Source organism: Ornithorhynchus anatinus, chromosome 3, assembly GCF_004115215.2.
Source record: "Ornithorhynchus anatinus isolate Pmale09 chromosome 3, mOrnAna1.pri.v4, whole genome shotgun sequence".
Taxonomy (NCBI): Eukaryota; Metazoa; Chordata; class Mammalia; order Monotremata; family Ornithorhynchidae; genus Ornithorhynchus; species Ornithorhynchus anatinus.
Genome location: NC_041730.1, coordinates 60,803,990 through 60,825,370, shown reverse-complemented (window position 1 = coordinate 60,825,370; position 21,381 = coordinate 60,803,990). Strand labels below are relative to the sequence as shown.

Sequence of the window (21,381 nt, the reverse complement as noted above, 5' to 3'; positions counted from 1 at the left end):
ATCATTTAAGGAAGAGGAGGGGAAAGGGGTAGGCAGAGAGAAGAAAGAAGAAGGGGAGGGGGGCAGAAGCTTAGATTTTATAGCTCATCTGAAGGTAAATTCTCTGTGGACAGGGAGTGTGTCACTCTCCAGGTGGGTGCTCAATAGATGTTCCCATTGAAACAGAAGTGAAGGGAAGGGCAAGGTAGAAGAGAGAAAAGAGTGTGGGCCGGAGAGAGGAGAGTGCTAGATGGGTGGCAAATGCATACATACACACACATTTCCAACCCTCCTTCTTCCCTCCCCCGCAACACCAGATCTGGCTCAAGTGGAAGAGTTTGGGCACAGACATCACAGCATCTCTTTCCTTCTCCTCTCCTCCCTAGATTTCTCCCCATGAACCTATCAGCGTTTACCTGCAGGGCCTAACTGCGAGGTCCTGGCACAGACCCCAACCCCATCCCGAGTATGCCAGACACCCACCAGCCTTGCCCCCTAACTGGAGTGGCCCCAATCTGTCCTCCTGTCAGGGAAGGGACAACATGGCTCACCTATCTCTGCCCCACTGACCTGGCCAGACCCCCCTAGGCTTGCTGACCTGACTGCAGTGACAGCATGAGAAGAGCAGAAGGAGGCGAGCATCAGTCATACTGATTGCTGGGAAGGGAAGGGATCTTTTCCTCCACAATGTAGTCTGAAGAGTGAGTCGGGGGTCTCACCTCTCAACCAGTCAGATTGGTGATTCTCCTTCCCTCCAGCCCAATCAGGTGAGAATGCTTCAAATCTGGAACTATCTCTGGTTCTGGGGATTTGGGATTGGGTTCCTGGATGAATCCTGCCACTTCTTGGCTCCTTCTCTTGAGGTCTTCAAGCCCAACCTGGGCCCACAGCCTGAGCCTGGACCTTAGGGAGATCTCCTGCCTGCTTCTGCTTGGTGGCTAGATCTTGCAGAGAGTATCCTGTACCCTGTTCTGGCAACCTGGCGGGGGAGCAGATGATACCCACTACCTCCCCTCACAGCCTCCATCCCTCCTGCAGCCTGGATCTAATTACACTAACCCACCTGCTCCGTGTAGGATTGAAAGGTTAAATGTGAGCATAATCCACCACTCCACTAATTATCTGTGATTCTAGGAGAAGGGACCACATGATTGAAATTCCTGGATAACCCCCAAACCTCCTTTGAATTTAATAGTTTCACCTTTCTCTCCCCACCAGGTTTTGAAGCACATTGGAGCAGTAGAGCAGAATGGTTGCATTTTGTGTCTCCTCTGCTTTCCAGTTTGCTTTCCCCTATTCACTAAGCCATATATTGCTCTAAAGATCAGGGAAGAGAGTTGAGGATCTTGTACCATCTGGATAAGTCTACCAGCCCCTGGATTATAATAGAAATAATAGTCAGGAGTGGGTCTGGGCTGCTCACAGTGGCCCTATTTCAAGGGCAAGATTAAAAAGTTGAACAGAAGCCACCTGTGACTTGTGTACATATCTGTAATTATTTATATTACCATCTGTCCCCGCCTCTAGTCTGTAAGCTCATTATGGGCAGGGAATGTCTGTTTATTGTTATATTGTACTCTCCCAATTGCTTAATACAGTGCTCTGCACACGAGTGCTCAATAAATGTGATTGAATGAATCAAGTCAAGGAGTGGGTAATTACAAGGGCTCACAGCATTTGCCCCCAGGGCAAGCCAGGATTTTTCCCACCAGGCCTTGCCCTTGTATGTGTCTCCCGATTGGGCTGAGAATCTTTGTGATTGACAGCTGCTGCCTCTGGGGGTGAGTGATTCTGTGCTTGTCCCTCCCTATTCCTCAATCTGCCCAGGTTCTAGGGACAGTTCTCAGGTGGCAAAGACCCAGGATGTTCAAACATGCCAATGTCCCATCTGGACGGTGCGGTCTCCACCTCCAGAGGTTTGACATGTAGTGGACCCAGAGCCAAATTTTCTTCTGAAAAAAATTATTTCAAAAAAGCCTGCCCCTCTCCACCCCCCACCCCCACCTCTTCCTCTAGCAGATGGAGCCTGTGGGGAATCAGTCGGAGTTTGTCTTCTTGGTGTTGCAGTCCTCTGTGGGTGAAGGGGCAAGGGAGGCAGGGGAAGGGAAAACAGGGAGGTCAAAGTGTCAGAAAGACGAGGAATAGATCCGGGGGAGGAGGGTGTTCTGTTGTTTGTTTGTTTTTTTTAAACTGTGCTTTATTTAGGGCTAAGCTGGAGAAAGCATCATCCAATAGTTACAGAGGTTACAAGGAGTTTTAGGGAATTGAGAGTTAAAAGAGCAGTTGTTTGGAACTGCAGTTGTTATTACACATCTGTACTTCCTAGGAGGAGGAGCAAAAGGAAGAAAACAAGGGAAAAAACACATTAAGAAGGAAAGAAAGCAAGAAGCCTGAGAGGAGGAGAAGCTCCCCCCCGCGCTGAAACTCAAAGTCAAAAGAAACCAGAAAGAAATCTTAATCTCAGACCCCCCACCCCCACCCTACTACCCTTAGTCATGAGAGGGACATAAGTGTCAAAGCAAGTCCAGAATGGTGGAAATAAATTATAATAAATATGATATACTTTAAAATATATGTGTTCTTAAATAATTCATCGTTTTTCTGATTCTGAGTTTTTTTTAAGCAATGTCTTTTTTAACTGCTCTAAAGTCATTTACCAAAGATAAATATCGTGCTTTCATTAAATAGTTTTCCTTGTTTTTCTCTATCATTACAATTAAAAGTCCTACAAAATATGCAAATTTATTTACAGAAAAACAGAGCCAGCATCGTTTAAACATCCCTGTTTTTCAAAATTCCTTGTAAACAGTTTCAGAAATTCTTCAAAGATTGTGATTTTTTTCTTTTTCTTTCTTTTTTTTAAGTTTTTTTTAAAGTTTTTTGTTTTTTGTTGGTTTTTTAAGATTAAAGTTCCCAGTTCTCCCGTGCCCTGAAAGTCTCTGGAGCAAATATGGAAGCCTACTGAAGCAGAAGGTGAGATTAGAAGTTGCAGACAGAGCAGCTCATGAAGAAGACATCAAGCGTTTGTTTTCTAGCTGTGGTGTACCTTCTCGCCAGAATTACCCGAGAAAACGACAGCTGGGAGATCGATCGATCGACTGATTGATTGATTCTCTTTTCGTTTCCCATTGTGTTGTCTGCAAGGATCGAGGGGGTTTTTGCCTCCGTTTTGTGTCAGACAGCTGGAGTGCTTGCAGGTATTAAAGGAGTTCAGGGTCTCCTCTCTACATACCTAGCACCCAACAGAAATTGGCAGAGAGTAGGAATTGATGCTCAATCTAAACTCTACAAAAATTACAGTTCTACAACATCTTGGTTTGTAGCATTAATGCTAACTTCTATGTTTTTTTTTTTTTTTTGCTTTTTTTGTCCTCTAATTTTTTTCTTCTATGATATAGGTATTTTTAAACTTTTCTGTTTTTAAATTCTGTACAACTATTAGGATTTTCAAGGGGAGGGGGGAATAGAAGCATGTACAACCCTTTTCATCACCATCTTTCCTCGTTTGCCCTTTTTTCTTGTTTTTTTTTCCGCGTGGTTGTCTTACATCTTATTGATTTTTCTGCTTTTCCCAGATATCCATCTTCCTTGTCTTAACAGCTCGATCCATACAGATTATACAGAAAACCATAGGAAAGTTTCATATACTAGAATTATTGTAACCAAAGAGCCTCCCGAGTATCAAAGAACTATATATCTTGCCATTTTAAAAGCATCGAAGCGTTATTTTTTTTTCCCTTTTTTCCTTTTTTTTTTTTTTTTACATATGTCATAGAATTGCTCCCGGGCTGTTTTAGGAACAGCAAAGAGGAGGAAGGAAGGAGGATATTTTTTGTGATTTTTTTTTTCTTTTTTTGTCTGTTCGTGTCCCCCCCCTTCTTCCCCATATTTTACATACAGCTACAAGTCTGCGATAAAAAGTTTGGTCCTTTGGTCCCTAAATAGCTAAAGGAATGACAGATAGAGATGCTTCTATGGCCGCCCCCGGGCATCGGGCCGGAGACCGGCTTGTGGACGGTCTGGCCTGTTGGCACTCCTCGCCCGCTCCCACAGAATGGCGGCCCCCAGCCGTGGCGGGAAGCGTCTGAGGTTATTTAGCAGGGTCTCTTCCCGTCCTGTCTCCGTTTGCGGTCTGGTCTCTTTCAGTGTCATGTTGTGTCAGTGTGTGCCAGTGTCTGTGGTGTGTGTGTGCACGTGTGTGTGTCTGTATGTGTGTGTGTGTCTGTGTTTACGTATGTATGTGTGTGCCCTTGCGCACATGTGTGTGTGTTTTATTCTTTTTCAGGTCGTCTCTATATATTTTGTTTTCCCCAAGCGCGTGTCCTCCGAACTCAGCAGACGAGATCCTTTTTCTTGAAGAAAGGTTACAGTCTAAAACAATCAAAGAGAGAGAATGTCTGGAGTCTTCAGCTTGCTTGATATTGGCTGATATGTCAAAGGTGTTATCCAACAGGTCTCGTTATAGATAGATATTTTTTTTAAATGGAGCCTGTTCAGCATCCTGTCCTAAAAGGAAAAACAAAACAAAACAAAACAAAAAAAACAAAAACCAGCATGGATTAAACCAAGAGGAGAACGGCTGTGGGCAGGAAGCATCAAAAGATCAACAGTTCAAAAGTTCACCCTGAGCTTGGAGAGATGAGACGAGGAGGAAAGGGTGGGTTTGGGGCCGAAGTCTACTGAGCTCATTGGTCATGATCATGAACGACAAAAAATTTCATTCTCCTAAGGTTGGAACAGGCCTTGGGCTTAAAAAAAAAGGGCTCCCATCTGCTTCTCAGTTGTTTCAAATTCCAGGGGCCCCCCTCTTTCCCCCAGTCTCCCCAGACCATCATCCCATACCCCCGCACCTCCCCACCCAGCCCAGACTGGGGTTTATTCGAACCAGATGGGCCCAGGGGGTGCTGAGAAGTTGAACTTGCTGCTTCTCTGTGGTTGGAGAAATGTTCCTCTAGGAAGTATCCATCGTGAGGCCAAAGGATAGAGTGGCTGGTCTTGCTAACAACAAGCAAAACATTTCATCCACCTCCTCTGCCTCCAGAGGGCTGGGGGGGGGCGGGGTCCTTTAAGGCAGGAGTCATGTCTACTGACTCTCTTGTAGTATACTTTCCCAAACGCTTGGTCCAGTGCTTGGCACAGACTAAGCACTCAATAACTCGGATGGATTGAATGCCCAACCGCCATGAGCGAGGGGAAAACTTGGGCTGGAAGAGAAGCTATTTGCAAGGCTGACCTGTGAGTGTTACACCCACCTGAGAGGGTGCCTGTGAGGAAATGTATGGTTCTTCCCACCCCAAACCTGACAGTAAATTCGGAAGAGGCCTGGAGTTTGTGGATAGGGTGGTGGACGTGACAGGGAGGGCACTAGAAGTAGGAATAGAGTTTACCACCAAATCAGAATAAATGAATTACTCTTAACATTTCTTAAATGTTTTAAAATGCACTTAAAAAAAATGTGATCATGATCCAACCACGGTCACCATTAAGGAAAATGCTTAATCATTGCGGATTAGCAGATAAAACTCTTATCTCATTCTAGCAAGCAGGTTCCTCTTATGCACTCAGTGATTTATTACATCAAGAAACTTAGAACTGCAGAGACCCATTCCAGTGGAAAAGTGTCATGCAGTATATCAATCCATGCTGGCAGGTTTTTCACACTGTTGGTTCAACAAACAGCAAACCGTACACAGCAGTCTAAACAATTACAACACCAAAGAAAATAATAATAAGGAGAAGAAAATTAAAAAACGACTTGTCGAGGACCCTTTTTCAGTTGTAAACAAAAAGATGCATTTGCTTTTGCCTCAGGACTATTTTCGTTTTTCAAACCGACAAAGAGAGGCCCGCCCCATCCATCCAGCCCCGCAACCCCGACCAGGAATTTAGCATAGGAGGGTGCAATACAAACCTTACAATTAATACTGAAAGGCTCCCAGAGCCACAGGCTTTGCGACTCTAGCTTTTTTGTTTGATTTTCCGGATTTTTTTTTATCATACTGTTGTGACTCTCGAGATTTTAATTTTTGAGTGAGATTTGAAAATAACCTAACCCAAAAAAAAACCCCCGGGAGAGTGTCAATTGAAAAAGGCCCCCAAATCTCCAGAAGAAAATAAAAATCACAATATCGTCAAGTGCAAGTCAATCAACCACGCATAGTTCTAGCTCTTTGAACTCTTCCTTTAAAAAAAAAAACAACAAAACTGTATGGTAGAACAAGCCCATTGTCTGAGAATTCAGGACATCTGTTTTTTTTTTCTCTCTTTCATGGGTCTTTTTTTTTTTGTTTTTTTCTACGTGACATCTAAAGAAGCATAAAAAATGCTGAACGAGAAACCAAACAACAGAAACCAAACCACGGCAAGCACCAAAAACGGAACAAAAATGAGCACAGCAAAAAATTGTGGCAGCACAAAAGTCAAGAAAGGCACAGGTGATTATGACTGGCCAACCATCAACTGATACAACATCCAAGAAAAAAATGCTCCAATCACAGCACCTCCACAAAACGGGACGGCATTGTCATGCAACCAATTCTTAGCTTTGTTACATGACGTCATCATGTCACACTGTCAACTTCGAGTTGATTTGAACTTACGGATGGGGGCACTGTTTGCTTCCACTGTCATGTCATTACGTGAGCTTTTATCCTAGCTCAGCACGAGACTGTGGTGGGTTTGACTGGCCCTGGTTAGGGTGTTGGGATTTGATTGAATGACAAAAGAAGAAAAGATTTTATATATATATATATATAGGGAGAGCAAGAGAGCGAGCAAGAAAGAGAGAGAGAGGTGGGAAAAGAGAGAGAAAGAGGAGGGAGAGAAAGAGGGAGAGAGACAGAGAGGGAGGAAAGGGGGTAGAAGTCCAGATGGGGAAGGCCACTGTAGAGGGAAAGGGTAGGGCGCAGGGGTGGGAGAGAGGGAATTGAAAGAAAAATATATATATAGCACCAAGAACACAGCATCAGTCCAGAAGCTCTAATGACAGATCAGCAGTCAAATAATAAAAGAACGCAAAGGAAAAAAACAAAAGAAATCAAGGTACGGTGGAGGAGGCCTAGCGGAGAGAGACAGACACAGACGCAGTTGTTTATGCAGACACATGGTACATCGTGAACAGTTGTAGCTCCTCACACACTAGTTGCTAGGGAGATCATGAGTTTGGATGGAGGAGAGCAGACGCAGGTCGGTTTGTCGGGAGTCTGGAGTACACATTCGCTACCCACCCTCGGAGTAGGGAGTTACGTTTTTATTTTTAGTGGGGGAGGTCAGGGTCCAAGGCCCTCTCCTCTTCCCTTCTCCATCGGCCTCCCCATCCCCATTTCTCCTCTGGTTGGGCAGTGGAAACTTGGGAGGGGGGAGGGAAAGAGGATGGTTGCCAGGAACACGATAAAAGTAGTGAGAGAATGGGACCCTGAAGAAGCCTTTGAGCAGCTGAGCCTGCCATGTCAGATGCTACCAAGCTCTACCCCTCATGCCACAAGCAATCCATCCTGTCTGGTCCCTTTCAGGTCACTGCCCAGCAGTCACCAGGCCTGACAGTGTTTGTTGCTGGCATCTTGTCCCTTGATCACCCCCACTTCTGCCACTCAGCACCGAGTCCTTGGATTTAGCTAGGAATGATCCTCGAACAAGCTCCTGCTTGCTGGGACTGTCTGCTTCTCTGGCACCCTTGTTCCTGAAACTTGGGATTCTCCTGTTCCTCCTCCAAGGGAAAGGGATAGAGAGGGAACAGAGTTGAAGAAGGAGACCGAGGCCCAGAGAGCTACCTGGCACACCACTGTAACAGAGACAGAGTTTGAACCCAAGTCTGTTCTGGCATGGGACTCTCAAGGTGTTTGGGGACTGCGGGCTCAGAATTTAGGGTGCATTGGGGAAAGGGGACAGGTGCTGGGACAGACACATGAAGGGGAACAGCAGGGGCTTAGTACCTTGTGGGCAGAGGAAAAGGAGGAGGGGAGGAGGATGCTGGGAAGGTTGAAGCAAGAGATTGGGCAGATGGAATAACAGAGAATGGACCTTTCCAACTCCTGCCCTTTCCTCAGCACCTCAGTCTGGAGGAAATAAAGAAACAAATAATTGTACACGGCGAGACAGAGACACACTGAAAGAACAGGTCTGGGCTCTGAGCCCATGGAACATGGACAAGCAAACTCACTGGCCCATTCACTCTAAAATGGCTCTGAGCCCAGGAGAAGTGCGAACTGGATCGGTGTCCTAGCCACACAACAAAGGGAATGGGATCTGAGAGGAAAGTGACACTTCTGGTGAGAAATAGCAACAGTTGAGTGACAATAGGATAGGACTGATGTACGTGTGTGGTGGGGGTCGGGTTCGGGGAGAGGCGTTCTTGCCTGCAAGTAAATAGATCATGGATGGAGCTATAAGTGTACAAATGTGTATGGGTAAGTGTGTGTATTATCAGGCAAGTGAATGAGTATTCTTGTGTCTGTGGGTATGTTTGTGTGTGTGCTGTGTATGCACAAGTGTGCAAGCAAGATATTCTTTAGTGAATGTGTGTGCATTTGTAAGGGTGTGTACCCTGTACATGTAAGCCTGAGTGCATGTGTGAGTGTCTATGGAATGAAGAGGGAGCACTGACTATGGCCTGGATCCTGGATCACTTCGGGTCCCTCTCCTTCCAAATTCCCATCTGCACCCACCGTTCCCCATTGTGCAGATAGGGAAACTGAGGCAGAGGAGGGCCCTGGTGGTCCCAGTCCCCCAGGCCCTTGGTTCCCCCTTCTCCAGCCCCGTACTATAGAGAGGGACCCAGGCACTGAGTGGAGAGAGCCCCAGGCCTGCCGGTGGGATGCACCCTGAGGTTTCGAGTGCTCCAGAGAGCGAAGCCAGCTGGGGACCTACTGGGAACATTGGGCTGCCACACACAGCCCCAGGTTCACCTGGGGCCGTAAAGAAACTGAGCAGAGCAGCCCAGGGTACCAGCTGTCTGTCTGTCTGGCCTCTGCTTGCCCTTTTGGGGTTCCCCCTTCGGGGCTGGGGTGCCTGGCTGTCCAGGTGGGGAAGGCTGGCATTGTGGGTGTGGTTAGCACAAGTGGTCACTGGGAAACATAAGTTTAGCAGGAGTCTTGGTGGGGGTGGGGGTGCTGGGAGCAGAGCCATAGCAGGGCCAGCAGTGAGGGAGCTTGGCAAAAGAAAGGCAGACACACAAGCCCAGATGCTCCTTGGGCAGGTGGGTTTCCAGGCCCTGCAGATGCTCTCACTTGGTCCTCCGACAGGGTGCTTCCAGAAGGTCGTGGCTTGCCCCCTCTGCTAAACTCCTGCTGAACTCTTTCTCCTCTTCTCCTCCAGTCTTTCCCACTTCTCTCATCCTATGGCTCTACAGTTGGTGTGTAAGCCTCCCCACTTCTAGACTGTGAGCTGTTGTGGGCAGGGATTGTCTCTCTTTGTTGCTGAATTTCCAAGTGCTTAGTACAGTGCTCTGTACACAGTAAGTGCTCAATAAATATGATTGAATGAATGAATGAATGGCCTGTGGGGAAGGGTTTCTGGAGCACTTGGCCTAGAGAAGCAGCATGTCCCAGGGGATAGAGCATGGGCCTGGTAGTCAGAAGGACCTGGGTTCTAATGCCAACTCTGCCCCTTGTCTGCTGTGTGATCTTGCACAAATCACTTCATCACTCTATCCTCAGTTCCCTTATTTGTGAAATGGGGATTAAGACTATGAGCCCCATGTCCAATCTGATTTGCTTGTATCCACACCAGTGTACAATGCCTGGTACATAGCAAGTGCTTAACAAATACCACCATTATTAATATTATTATTGGGCGGAGGGGCTGAGATGATGCTTCCTCTGGGGCCAGCAGGTGGAGGCATGACTGGGGCAGCCTTTTCCAGCTCAGTTGGGTTTAGACTCCCTACCTCCATATGATGGGACCATATCCACACCCAACACCCCGACCCCAGCAGGCGACAGCCCATCTTCACCCAGAGGGGACGGTCCCCAGAGGCAGCTAGGGGACAGCAGCGAGGGAGCATGGTAAAAGAAAGGCCAGATGCTCCTTGGGTAGGTGGGTTTCCAGGCCCTGCAGATGCTCTCACTTGGTCCTCTAACAGGATGCTTCCAGAAAGTCGTGGCTTGTCCCCTCTGCTAAACTGCTGAACTCTTTCTCCTCTTCTCCCCCAGTCTTTCCCACTTCTCTCATCCTTTGGCTCTAAAGTTGGTGTGTGAGTTCACCATTCTTCAACTGCTCATCAGCAGGAGCACATTTCTGAAGTTCTTGAGCACCATGGGGAAAGATCTCTCCTGGAGACTGCACCCCTGTCTATGAGACTCTCCCCGCTCAACACTTTACTGAGAACCACCAGTCGCTTCCTGCCTCCATGGCCTTGTTCATCTCATCCCTGCTCAAAGATCCCCGCCCCCTTCTCCTCTTCATCAAATTCTCCTGCCAGATGCTAACCCAAAGCTGCTTCCTCCAGGAAGCTTCCCAGCCTTGACTCAACTCCCTCGATTACCCTGGCATTCGATGGGTCCTGCCCAGCTGCTGGAATGAAGATTTGAGCCAGCGAGCGGCGGCTGGTTGTGAGCTGGAGAATGGGGCCGGTATATAATTATTGCTTCCTCTTGCTGCTCCTCTGGTCCCTCCTCCCCATCCGTCTCCCCAGATTACAGTTCCAGTGGAATTTAATGAACACCATTTATTAAGCTAACACCTAGCTTCTCCGTAGCTGAGGACAGATGGGCCGGAATCATGAATCATTCCTTTAAATTGGATTATTCTGATGGTGCCCAAGCTGGGCCCTCTTCCACTCCACATGCTCCCCCCACTCGCCCTCCTCCCCCACACAACTGGTCACGACTGGGGGGACCAGTACCCTTGTCAGGGCCAGAGATTGAGGGGAAGGGGTCACCCCTCCTCAGTCAACACGTCCTGTTTCCAAACCAACTTCCACTGACTCTCCCCTTCTACTCTCCTTCCTCCCGTGAAGTAGATGGCCCCAGAGAGAGAATGTCAATGTGTCTGTTTACTGTGGTATTGTACTTTCCCAAGCGCTTAGTACAGTGCTTTGCACACAGTAAATGATAAGTAAATACAATTGAATGAATGAATAAAGCTGCAGAATGACTTAATCATCTTGATTGCAAATCCACATAGGATCACGCCTTTCACAAAGACTGGATTTTGGACCTTCCCTCTTCCAAAGTATATATATTTTTTGACCTTCAATGATTCCCTGTGCCTCTCTCTCTCCTTCCATCTTCCCTGAGTCTTTTGTGTTGCAATGTTTCAATATTCTAGGTTTGTTGCCAGGATTACCTGCCCCTCCCATTGGTCAACTGGCGGCCTATAGCCAGATGGAAGAGCTTCTAGGGGGTGGTGGGGTATCACTCCTCACTCACTGGTTCCCATGGCAAGCAGAGAACCCCTTTCCGCACTCTTCCCCTGTCTCATTCCTGCCCAGGTGGAGAGGAGAACCAGGCTCATTCAGTATAGGGGCTTCTGATCAATGGAGCAGATCCCAAGGGATGGCACAGCATCCACAGAGAGCTAGCCTGATTTCTGCCTATCGAGGGGAGCCACAGAAAGCCATGAAGCTGCCGTCAGTAAAGTCTGTTCCTCATCCTTGCCGGCCCTGCCGGGAGGAGCTTGGCAGGGTCGCTACCCACAGGCAGTAATTACCGGTGGGTGCTGGGAGTCAGTGCCGTGATTCAACATCGTTCGACTCCGCCAGCCCATTACGCTGGGTGCCAAACTGGGCCAAATGACTGTAATTAAGCAGATGAAATTCTGCATCCGTGGTTCTGTAAATAATGGCTCCTAGGAAATCGGCTAATGGGTGAGGCTGCCCGCTTGTGGAGAGGATAGGGTGGACAGCAGAGACAACTCATGGATTCTCATTTGGCTAACTTACTAAACCAATAATTCTCTGTCAAAAGCCTTGCAGCCCTTCCTGTGCTTTGGTGGGTATCCAGGGTCATGGGGGAATGGGCCAGGGAGATGGAGGGGGGAGGATGGGCTTCAGGGACAGCCTGGATGATCAAAAAGCACAAATTATCCAAAGAGATGATTTCTAATTCTTCCTGCATTTGAGTTGTTCACAGAGAGCGGACTAGGTGGGTTTGAGTTTGCTCCTCCTCTTCTGTTCCCTGCTAAAGAGCAATGGAAGATGGGGAGCAGCTGGGGAACAAAAGCCTTGGTTAATCCACAAATGGAAGAATTAGGTTGGGTTCCCCCCTTTTCCAGCTATAATAAGTACCACTCAAAATCAGACTTGGGTCCCCCTTTCTTCTGCACTCAGAGGGCCTGAAAAATGCAGGACCCCTCTGAACTGTAAGCTTGTTGGGAGTGTGTCTACCAACTCTGTTGTAATGTGCTCTCCCAAGTTCTCAGTAGAATGCTCTGCACACTGTAAGCACTCAATGGTATCATTGACAATGATGACCCACAGTCACTCATATACAAAGATGGCTTTTTGTTACGCTGTGGTTTTTTTTGTTGTTGTAGAACCTGGCACTATTTTCTCTTTTGCACCCCCGTCCTACAATCCTTTCAAAACTTCTGTTCCCTTTCTTGATGACAGTGTGCCCTGCTGACCTATCTGGGACTACTGACTTCACGCTAATGCAATCACTTATCCTATCCCACATTAATCACCCTATCAGCCTCCATGCTGACCTCCCAGCCTTCTGTCTCTCCCCACTCCAGGCCATACTTAACTCTGCTGCCTGGATCTTTTTTTCTACAAAAACATTCAGGACACATTTCCACTTTCATCCAGAAACTCCAGTGGCTGTCCATCCACCTCCACATCAAACAGAAAGTCCTCGCCATTGGCCTTAAAGCACTCACTCACCTTGCCCACCCCCATACCTCACCTTACTACTGTCTTACTACAACCCAACCCACACACTTGGCTCCTTCAATACTTTTTTGCTGTTCTTCGATCTCTTCTGCCTCGCCTCGGAACCCTTGCCCACATTCTGCCTCTGGTCTGGAATGCCCTCCCTCCTCATATCCAACAGATGATTATTCTCCCCCGTCCTGCAAGCCTTACTGAAGTCACATCTCCTCCTAGAGGCCTTCCCTGCCTAAACCCTCCTTTTCTCTTCTCCCACTTCCTTCTGTATTACCTCGACGAGCTCACTTTATTTATCCCCCACTCCCAGCCCCACAACACTTAGGTACATATCTGTAATTTATTTATGTATATCAATGACTGTCTCCCCTTCTAGACTGTAAGCTCATTGTGGGCAGGGAATGTGCTTGCTTATTGTTGCACTGTACTCTCCCAAGCACTTAGAACAGTGCTCTGCACATGGTAAACACTCAATAAATTCAACTGAATGAATGCATAGCTTTCAGCTGGGCTGCAGCATTACCCAAGGCTTTGTTTCCCCTGTCCTTAAAACATTTCTTTTGCCCTCTTTACTTTCCATATTCCAATTTCAGCTCTCCATAACAAAGCTGTTTGGGTTTCCAGCTGTCACCCATTCTTTTCACCTGTTCAACACAAACATAAGATGAGTATAGCTCTGATGCTAGGAAACTGACTACTTTCCAGTCACCTGTTCAACACAAACATAAGATGAGTATAGCTCTGATGCTAGAAAACTGACTACTTTCCAGAACTTCACTGTTTGGGTTCTTAAGTATTTGCTATTTAGTGAGACCCATAAATGACACAGGTGCAAGGGTTCTGGGAGCTGGATGTAGTCCTCTAGACTGTAGGCTCATTGTGGTCAGGGAATGTGTCTGTTCATTGTTCTATTTTACTCTCCCAAATGCTTAGTATAGTGCTCTGCACACACTGAGCGCTCAATAAATATAACTGAATGAATGAAGTGTCCGTTGGAGTTCAGCCGCAGAGAAAGTTGGACCAGAGCACAGTTCTGTAAACCCTTAGTTTGGTCTGGAACCTGATACTACACTTTGTCTGATAGCCTCCTAAAGGATGGGCTGACCTTCTCGAGTCACATTTCTACTTCCTTATCTATCAATGCTTCATTGATCAGCGATAACAGAATTCTGGGCAAGTGTTTAGTTCTGTGATGCCAATATCACTTTTTGGCTGTGGGCACCTTGGTTCAGACTGATTCACTTATTAACTTGGGTTGGTTTTTTTTTCAGACTTTTGCTCAATCTCTATGCCTGGCTGATTTGGAGTGGTTTCTAATCACTTGATCGTTTTCTTGGGTGGTCCCTGAGGATACTGGACAACCAGGTGCCTGTGCTGTCACATGCATGTAATTATGCAGGAAGAAATACTGATGCTTTTGGCCATCCATCACTTTGCTGAAGTCCACCCAAGTCCAACTAAGCTTAGGGTGTTTCTTTTATATATTTGAGTAAATATCTGTCTCCCCATCTAGAGGGTAAACTCAGTGTGGGCAGAGAATATGTCCATTATATTGTACTCTCCCAAGCACTTAATACAATATCTTGCATATAGTAAGTACTCAATAAATACAATTAGCTGACTGAATGACTGTTTCCCTGGAGGGGGGTTGCCTGATTCCCTCCACTGTTCCAGAGATGTGGTGTCCCCTCTCCCATGTCTCTGGGAACATGGGTGCCATGTTCAAGCCAAAGAGAAACAGCCTGACCTAGTGGAAAGAGAACAGGTCTGAAAACCAGAGGACCTGGGTTCTAATCCTGGCTCCACCCCTTGTCTGTTCTGTGGCCTTGGGCAAGTAACTTCACTTCTCCATGCCTCAGTTCCCCAACTTGTAAAAAATGGGGATTCAGTACCTGTGCTCCCTCCTACTTAGAATGTGAACCCCATGTAGGACATGATAATCTTGTTTCTACCCTTGTGCTTAGTACAGTGTTTGGCATATAGTAAGCGCTTAACGAATGCCAAAATTATTATTATTACTATTACTTTTATTATTACAGAACTTGGTGGTGAGAGCTGACACAGATGAAGACTGGGGGCTTCAAAAAAAAAAACCAGACATAAAGGTGTGCGGTGCTTTGTTCAAACCAGACATAGGATGAATCTTCTGAAAACCAGCCAGGCTGGTATTAGCAATGGGCCACTGGAGGCTTGCCTTTAGGTTGCAGCCATCTGCACACCACATTTCTTCAACCAATCAATCAAGCATATTTATTGAGCGCTTACCATGTGCAGAACACTGTACTAGGCACTTGGAAGAGTTCAATACAACAGAATTAGCTGACATGTCTCCCACCCATAATGGGTTTACAGTCTAGAGAACTGCCTATACTGCATACACTGGGGCAAGTGGTGGGAGGGTCTTTCCCAGAATGCCTTTCAAGCCCCCCGAAAGAAAGCTTTCTGATGCCTTTCAAGCCCCCCAAAAGAAAGCTTTCTGATTGAAATAACTCCTGGTCTACACTAGCAGATTAACAAAGGAAATAAAGTCATTTTGATCACAATTTTCCAGATCTTTTAGTGATTTTTTTGTATTTCATTATCCAGGTCAAGGCTTTGGGAACCTCAACCAGCTGGATACTTTTGGTCTTGTAGACCTGACTGAACTATAGGACTCCAGGATACAGTGGGGTGGGGCTTGAAGAAACCAAACAGATCCATAGAGCCTTCCAAGCTTCTCAGGATCCCAGCTCAGGCCACATTCTACACTGGCCAAATAAACCCTCTCATTCCCAAAACTTGTGCCTGTTTCAGGAAGCACCCAGCAAAGCAAGTTCCCCTGTCTTCCCTGCTGCAGAGCTGAGCTGCTTCCCCAACTCCAGGGGCTGAGGAAGAGGAGGGATGCAGGCATATCTTTAGGCTGAGGAAAATGAGAAATCATAGACTGTCATAGGAAATCACAGAGGTGAGGAGGGGGCATAGAGCTCTAAACACAGCCCCCCCTTTCCAACTGGTGATCCATGAAGTAAGTCACAGCAGGAGTGTAGGAAACATGGAATCCTAAGGCCTCCAGAGGTCATTTTATTCAATCCCCTGTCTCTGGGTGGACGGCCCCTCCCTGGGGGACCCCCACAACCTGCTGCTTCCCTCTTTCTTTGCCCGGGAGTCTTTCTGCTGTCTGACATCCATCTCTCCCGCTGTCACTCCAGGCTCCCCCTTCAGAGGGAGAAGGTTACAGCACTCCATTTACCTCTTGTAATGACCATTCAGGGAATCACCAGTACAATTGCAACTCTCAGCCTCTTCTCCAGCTTGCACAACCCCGACTCCCTCCCCTCTCCAGGGTTCATATTTCCAATTGACTGTGATCCCTCGATGATGCTCTCGGCCCCGGAAACCTGAGGCGTGTCTGCCTGGATCAGCCTCGCTCTCCCCGCCCAGGAGGTAGGCTGAGTTGGGGAGCCACCCCAAAGCTCGATGGAATCCACTATTACAATCCCAAATACTCCAACAAAGGCATTGCCTGACTTCTTTGGGACACTGCTCAATTTTCTAAGGGTCCTGAATCTGCACTGGGCACTAGTGGCTTGCAAAGAATTGAAGTGGTCCTGATAATATGCATTTCTCCAGCTGCACTTACATGAGAAAATGTTTTCAATGAGTAGCCTCTCCACTTACCAACCCATGTCCCTTAATACACTGGTCTGAGTATTTCTCTAGTGGCTGATATTTTAATTGGGTCTACACTTGGCCATTATCCAGATAAGCAAGGCTTTCTTAAAACCAGAACACAGCAGCCATTTTGTCTGAGTAGCCTGGGAAATTGGCCCTTCCAGCTCCAGTCTCCTTCCTTCTCAAGTATCTCAGTACAGGCTTGGGCCACTTCACATGCCGATTATGGGCCTAATCCAGGTCCCAGAGATGGGCTTTGGCCTCTGAAGGATTTTGATCTTTCAGGAGGGAAAGGACTGACTCTGGGCCTGTGGTTGGGCAATGAAAATGAGATGAGAGGAAGGGCCTCGGGGGCTCGGTGTGGGATTAGCCAGAAAGTGAGGTTAGCCTTCAAAATGCCCTGCTCTCTTCCCCAGTCACTTCTGAGGGAGAGGGGCTATTGGGCCGTCAGCCCCTTTTCTAGATGGAATAACTGAGGTCCTGAGTTTGAATGGACTCCTCTTTAGCTGTGAGCACCAGACTACGAGTCCGTCAACCTCATCTATTGGGCTCTCCTCCTGTCATTAGCTTAGATTGCCCGCCCTCTTCATAACTGACAGACGATCACTCTCCTCACCTTCGAAGTCTTACTAAAGCACATCTCCTCCAGGAGACCTTCCCCATTTAAGCCCTCATTTTCTCTTCTCCAATTGTCTTCTTATTTTTTATGGCATTTGTTAAGTGCTTACTATGTGCCAGGAATTGTACTAAGCTTTGGGGCTGGTACAAGCTTATTAGGATGGGCACAGTCCATGTCCCACATGGGGCTCACAGTCTTATTCCCCATGTTACAGATGTGGTAAAAGGCATAGAGAGTTAAGTGACCTGCCCAAGGTCGCACAGTAGATAAGTGGCAAAGCTGGGATTAAAACCCAGGTCCTTCTGACTCCCAGGCCCATGTTCTTTCCCTCGGACCATGCCCTTCTGTATTACCCTTGCACTTGGATTTGCACCCTTTATTCACAAGGTCCTTTAGCCCCACGGCACTTATGTACATATCCACAATTTATTTATTTATATTAATGTTTGTCTCTCCCTCTAGACTGTAAACACATTGTGGGCAGGAAAGGAAAAGTGCCTACCACTTTGCTATATTATACTTTCCCAAGCTCTAATACAGTGCTCTGCAAACAGTAAGCACTCAATAAATATGATTGATTGTTTGACTGATTGATCACCCTCCCAGTCTTGATTTCCTGCCCATTTCCTGGAGCCCATTGCCCATAACCCAATGCCCCTCCCCCCAGGAAACCAGGTGGAGGTAGCATGTCTCTGGGATGGTGGCTCTTTGGGATTCTGAGACACACTGCAAAACTATGGTGCCAATGACACCTTAAATTACTACTGTCATTTTTATTCTGCCCTGAGTGCTGTCCCTGCTTTGGCCTCACTGATCCTGCAGTCCCTGGGGGAGGTAGGCAGGACCGACAGGGAGAGGATGCTTCCCACTGCAGGGCACAGAGAGGGAAATGACAAAGGCCCCGAGAGGGCAAGGCACTTCTCCGCAGTCACATAGCAAGCACATCAAGGACTAGAACCCAAACCTCCTGATTCTCAATGGGACCCTAAAGCCTCCTGGATGTTTTGAAGCATGGAGCCAACCTAAAAAACCCTCACATGCAGGATGACTCCACCCACCCCAAAACCAATCAGCTTTCACTACCCCACAACCTCCCACTTGCCAGAAGTCCTCTCTACTCCCCCAACCCCCACTTGTCAGAAGCCCTCTCCCCCATCTCAATCAGGGGTGGGTGCTCAAGAGGTAGGAAATATGAGAGGTGGGGAATTCAGTTTTCAGTTGAGTGGGGGGATTGGACGGGGTGAGGGCTGAGAGGACGGAGGAGGAGAGAAGTAGAGGATCTGGAATGAGGGAAACTTCCCAGCCAGAGGCAGCGGGGAGCTTTGGTCACGGTCTCCTTAGAGGGTTAGGATTCAGGGAAGAACTGACTGCTCCAGTTCCCGATGCGGGTGGAGAAGCAGGGGAGTCCTGGGCAGGTGGGGGAGTTCCTGGAGCCCAGTGTGGGAGGCGGAGGTCGGCGGATGGGAAGCTGCTCTTTGCCTCCTGGGTGACTCTGTGGCCCAAGTTGGGGGAGAGGTGTCCCTTTGGGTACCCCCGCTTCGACCCAATATGGGATCTTCAAACCCTTGGCCAGACTCAGTCTCTCTTCCCTAGCCCCCTGAGACCACCCTGGCACACTCTCCTTTCTTCTCTGCCTCAAGATTATTTTCCTAGCGGGACTCCCTGCTCCTCTAGCCACGCTAGAATCTTCCTCCTTCTCTGTGCCCCTCTTTTGGGTCTCCACCTATGTCGATCCTCCTGTGAGAGAGGCTCATTTCCAAGAAGGCCCTGGGGCAGGAGGTAGGAGAACAGGTAGGGTTGGACTCTCTCAAGGGGGCACTGGGTCAGAGCCCAGGATCTGGGCAGGAAATTGCCTTTTAGAATTTTATCATCATCGGGCGGTGTGGTGAAGTATCGCTCCTCCATCCCTCCCCAAAGTGATGTTACTCAGGACAGCATCAATCCTCGGGAGTCCTACCCCGTGTCTGGGCCCTGGGCCCTCGACTGGGGGAGAGAAGCACAGCCCTGCTTTCAGGGCCCAAGTCAGTCTCTGCCCACAGGCTCTTCCTGCCTTGGCATGGTCCCGATGCTCATGCTGTAGCCAAGATGACCCAGGCCTTGGGCTCATACACCCAACTTGGGGGGCATCCTTCTCTTCCACCAGTCCCCTACTTACCATACTGGCTGGCAAATACGGCACCTGTCTTTGCCCCCTGGAGAATCCTATGGCCAAAGAGCCTGCCACCCCTTGAGGCCTCAGGCCAGGTGGACTGGCCAAAGGGGCATGATGACCCCTTTCTCCCAGGCTCCCTTCTCTCTCCAGCCATCCATTCCATTCTCAGACTCTGTGCCTAGGCCATGAGGGGTTGAAACCCCAGTTCCGGCCCCCTGGGGTGGGGGGAACTGGTTGAAGGTATTGAATTCTGGGCCATGCTCGGCATAACCTCGGAGCATGAGTGCCTGCTCTGACGCTGGAGGCCTCCGGGCCGGGGTGTGCCGGCCCACCCTCCGGCCCACCCTCAGGCCCATCTTCTCATCCTGCGACCCCCTCCACCCTCCGACCCTCCGGTCCCTCTGCCCCCCGGCCCTCCGTTACCTGTGCGAGTCCTTGGTATCCCCGATGGCCTCCATGGGTCTTCAGTAAGGGCGGTTGGCGTCCTTCGGTCGCTTCAGCTGCACTTTCAGCCTCTTCATGCCAATCTGGAAGCCGTTCATGGCTTGGATGGCAGCCTGAGCACTGGCAGGATTGTCAAAACTCACAAAACCTGGCGAGACACGAGGCAAGGGGGCGTCAAGGAGTCGTGGGCACCCGGCTCTCCTCCGCGGCCCTGGCGATGGACATGGCGGGCGGGGCGGGGGGCGGTGGGCTGGGTGGGTGGGGGAGACTGCCAATGGTGGGAAGGGGGCATCCACTAATGCAGGAGCACCCACCCTCTGGGGCTGACTTCTGGATGGTTCCCTGGTTCCCGGGGACATTGGCGACGTGATGCTATGCCACCCTCTTCTGCCAAGCTGGGGGCATCCATCACAGCCCTCATCGTTGACGGAGCCACGAAGCTAAAGGGGCGAGGCCTCTTGCACCATTCCCTGCTATTCCCCGTGCCCTGCGCTGCCCTGCTGCAGGTCCCTGCCTCCTCTCTCACCACCAGGACTGGGCACAGGCAGGGAGTGCAGGGGCCTCTGCTGCCTCCTGTCTTCAAACCCCCAAAATCTATTCCCTCCAAAGCCTCATCCTCATCATCCCTTCTCCCCCTTTGGGGCCCCAATTTTCCTTCAGTTCAGAGTACAAGTAGTCCAGTCCCAAGGATGGTGATAGGGGTGGGTAGTGGGCACAGCTGGTTGGACTGAGCAGATCCTCTGCCCCCTCCCCATAGGGCAACATTCAGAACCCCACCTAGGATGGAATCTGTGTCCCTCTTATGCTCCAATCCTTTCCCAGGGTCTGATTTTGAGGGGAGCTGGGGAAGGAGCCAATCTACCTCAGCAGGGGGAGTCCCAAATCGATTACTGGTGTTCCTAATAATAATAATCATTGATAATTATTATTAATAATAGTAATTATTAATAGCAATCATAACAATGGTGGTATTTTTTAAGCACTTACTATGTGCCAGGCACTGCGCTAAGTGCTGGGGTGGATACCAGCAAATTGAGTTGGACACAGTCCCTGTCCCATGTGGGGCTCACATGCTCAATCCCCATTTTATAGATGAGGGAAATGAGGCCCAGAGAACTGAAGTGCTTTGCCCAAGGTCACACAGCAGACAAGTGGCAGAACCGGGATTAGAATCCATGCCCCTTCCCATCAGGGGACATCTTGTCTGAACCCTCTTGGCACCCAGGGATGGGACCACAGTACCTTGTGGTCAATCAATCAATCAATTAATAAATGGTATTTATTGAACACTTCCCATTTGCAAAGCACAGTACTAAGGGCTTGGGAAGGTACAATAGAACAAATAGATAAGATCAATCAATCAATGTAATTTATCAAGTGCTTACTGTATGCAGAGCACTGTACTAAGCATTTGGAAGAGTACAATACAACAGTATTAGTAGAAATGTTCCCTGCCAACAATGGGAGATGCTTGCCCTCATCTGCCTGGGAGTTTGTCCCCCTGTCCCTCTTAACTGGAAAGTGGGGAAAGGGCCAGAGGGTGACTGCTGAGTCCATTCCTCCCTCTCCCCGCAAGTCCTGCCTCACTCCTGCAGTGAGCACCCCTTCCTTTCCACCTCCAACCTTTCGCTCCAGACCAGAACTCGCTTGTTGGAGTAGGAGAGAGAATTTATGGAGTTCTCCCAGATGCTCTGCCCTGAGGTGGGCTGGTTG

At 48.5% G+C, this 21,381-nt stretch overlaps 1 protein-coding gene across 1 annotated transcript in view; it reads right to left on the bottom strand.

The window, feature by feature from the left end:
- Nucleotides 1-2,145: 2,145 nt before the first annotated feature.
- CELF4 (CUGBP Elav-like family member 4) overlaps nt 2,146-21,381 on the bottom strand; it is a 601,922-nt gene continuing 582,686 nt past the window's right edge. Inside the window, exons 15-16 of the mRNA XM_029061173.2 lie at nt 19,648-19,816; nt 2,146-4,485 (exon numbers count right to left, since the gene is read on the bottom strand). Of these exons, the coding sequence (XP_028917006.1) occupies nt 19,689-19,816 (128 nt within the window). The 3' untranslated portion in view covers nt 2,146-4,485; nt 19,648-19,688. The remainder of the gene's footprint in view (nt 4,486-19,647; nt 19,817-21,381) is intronic.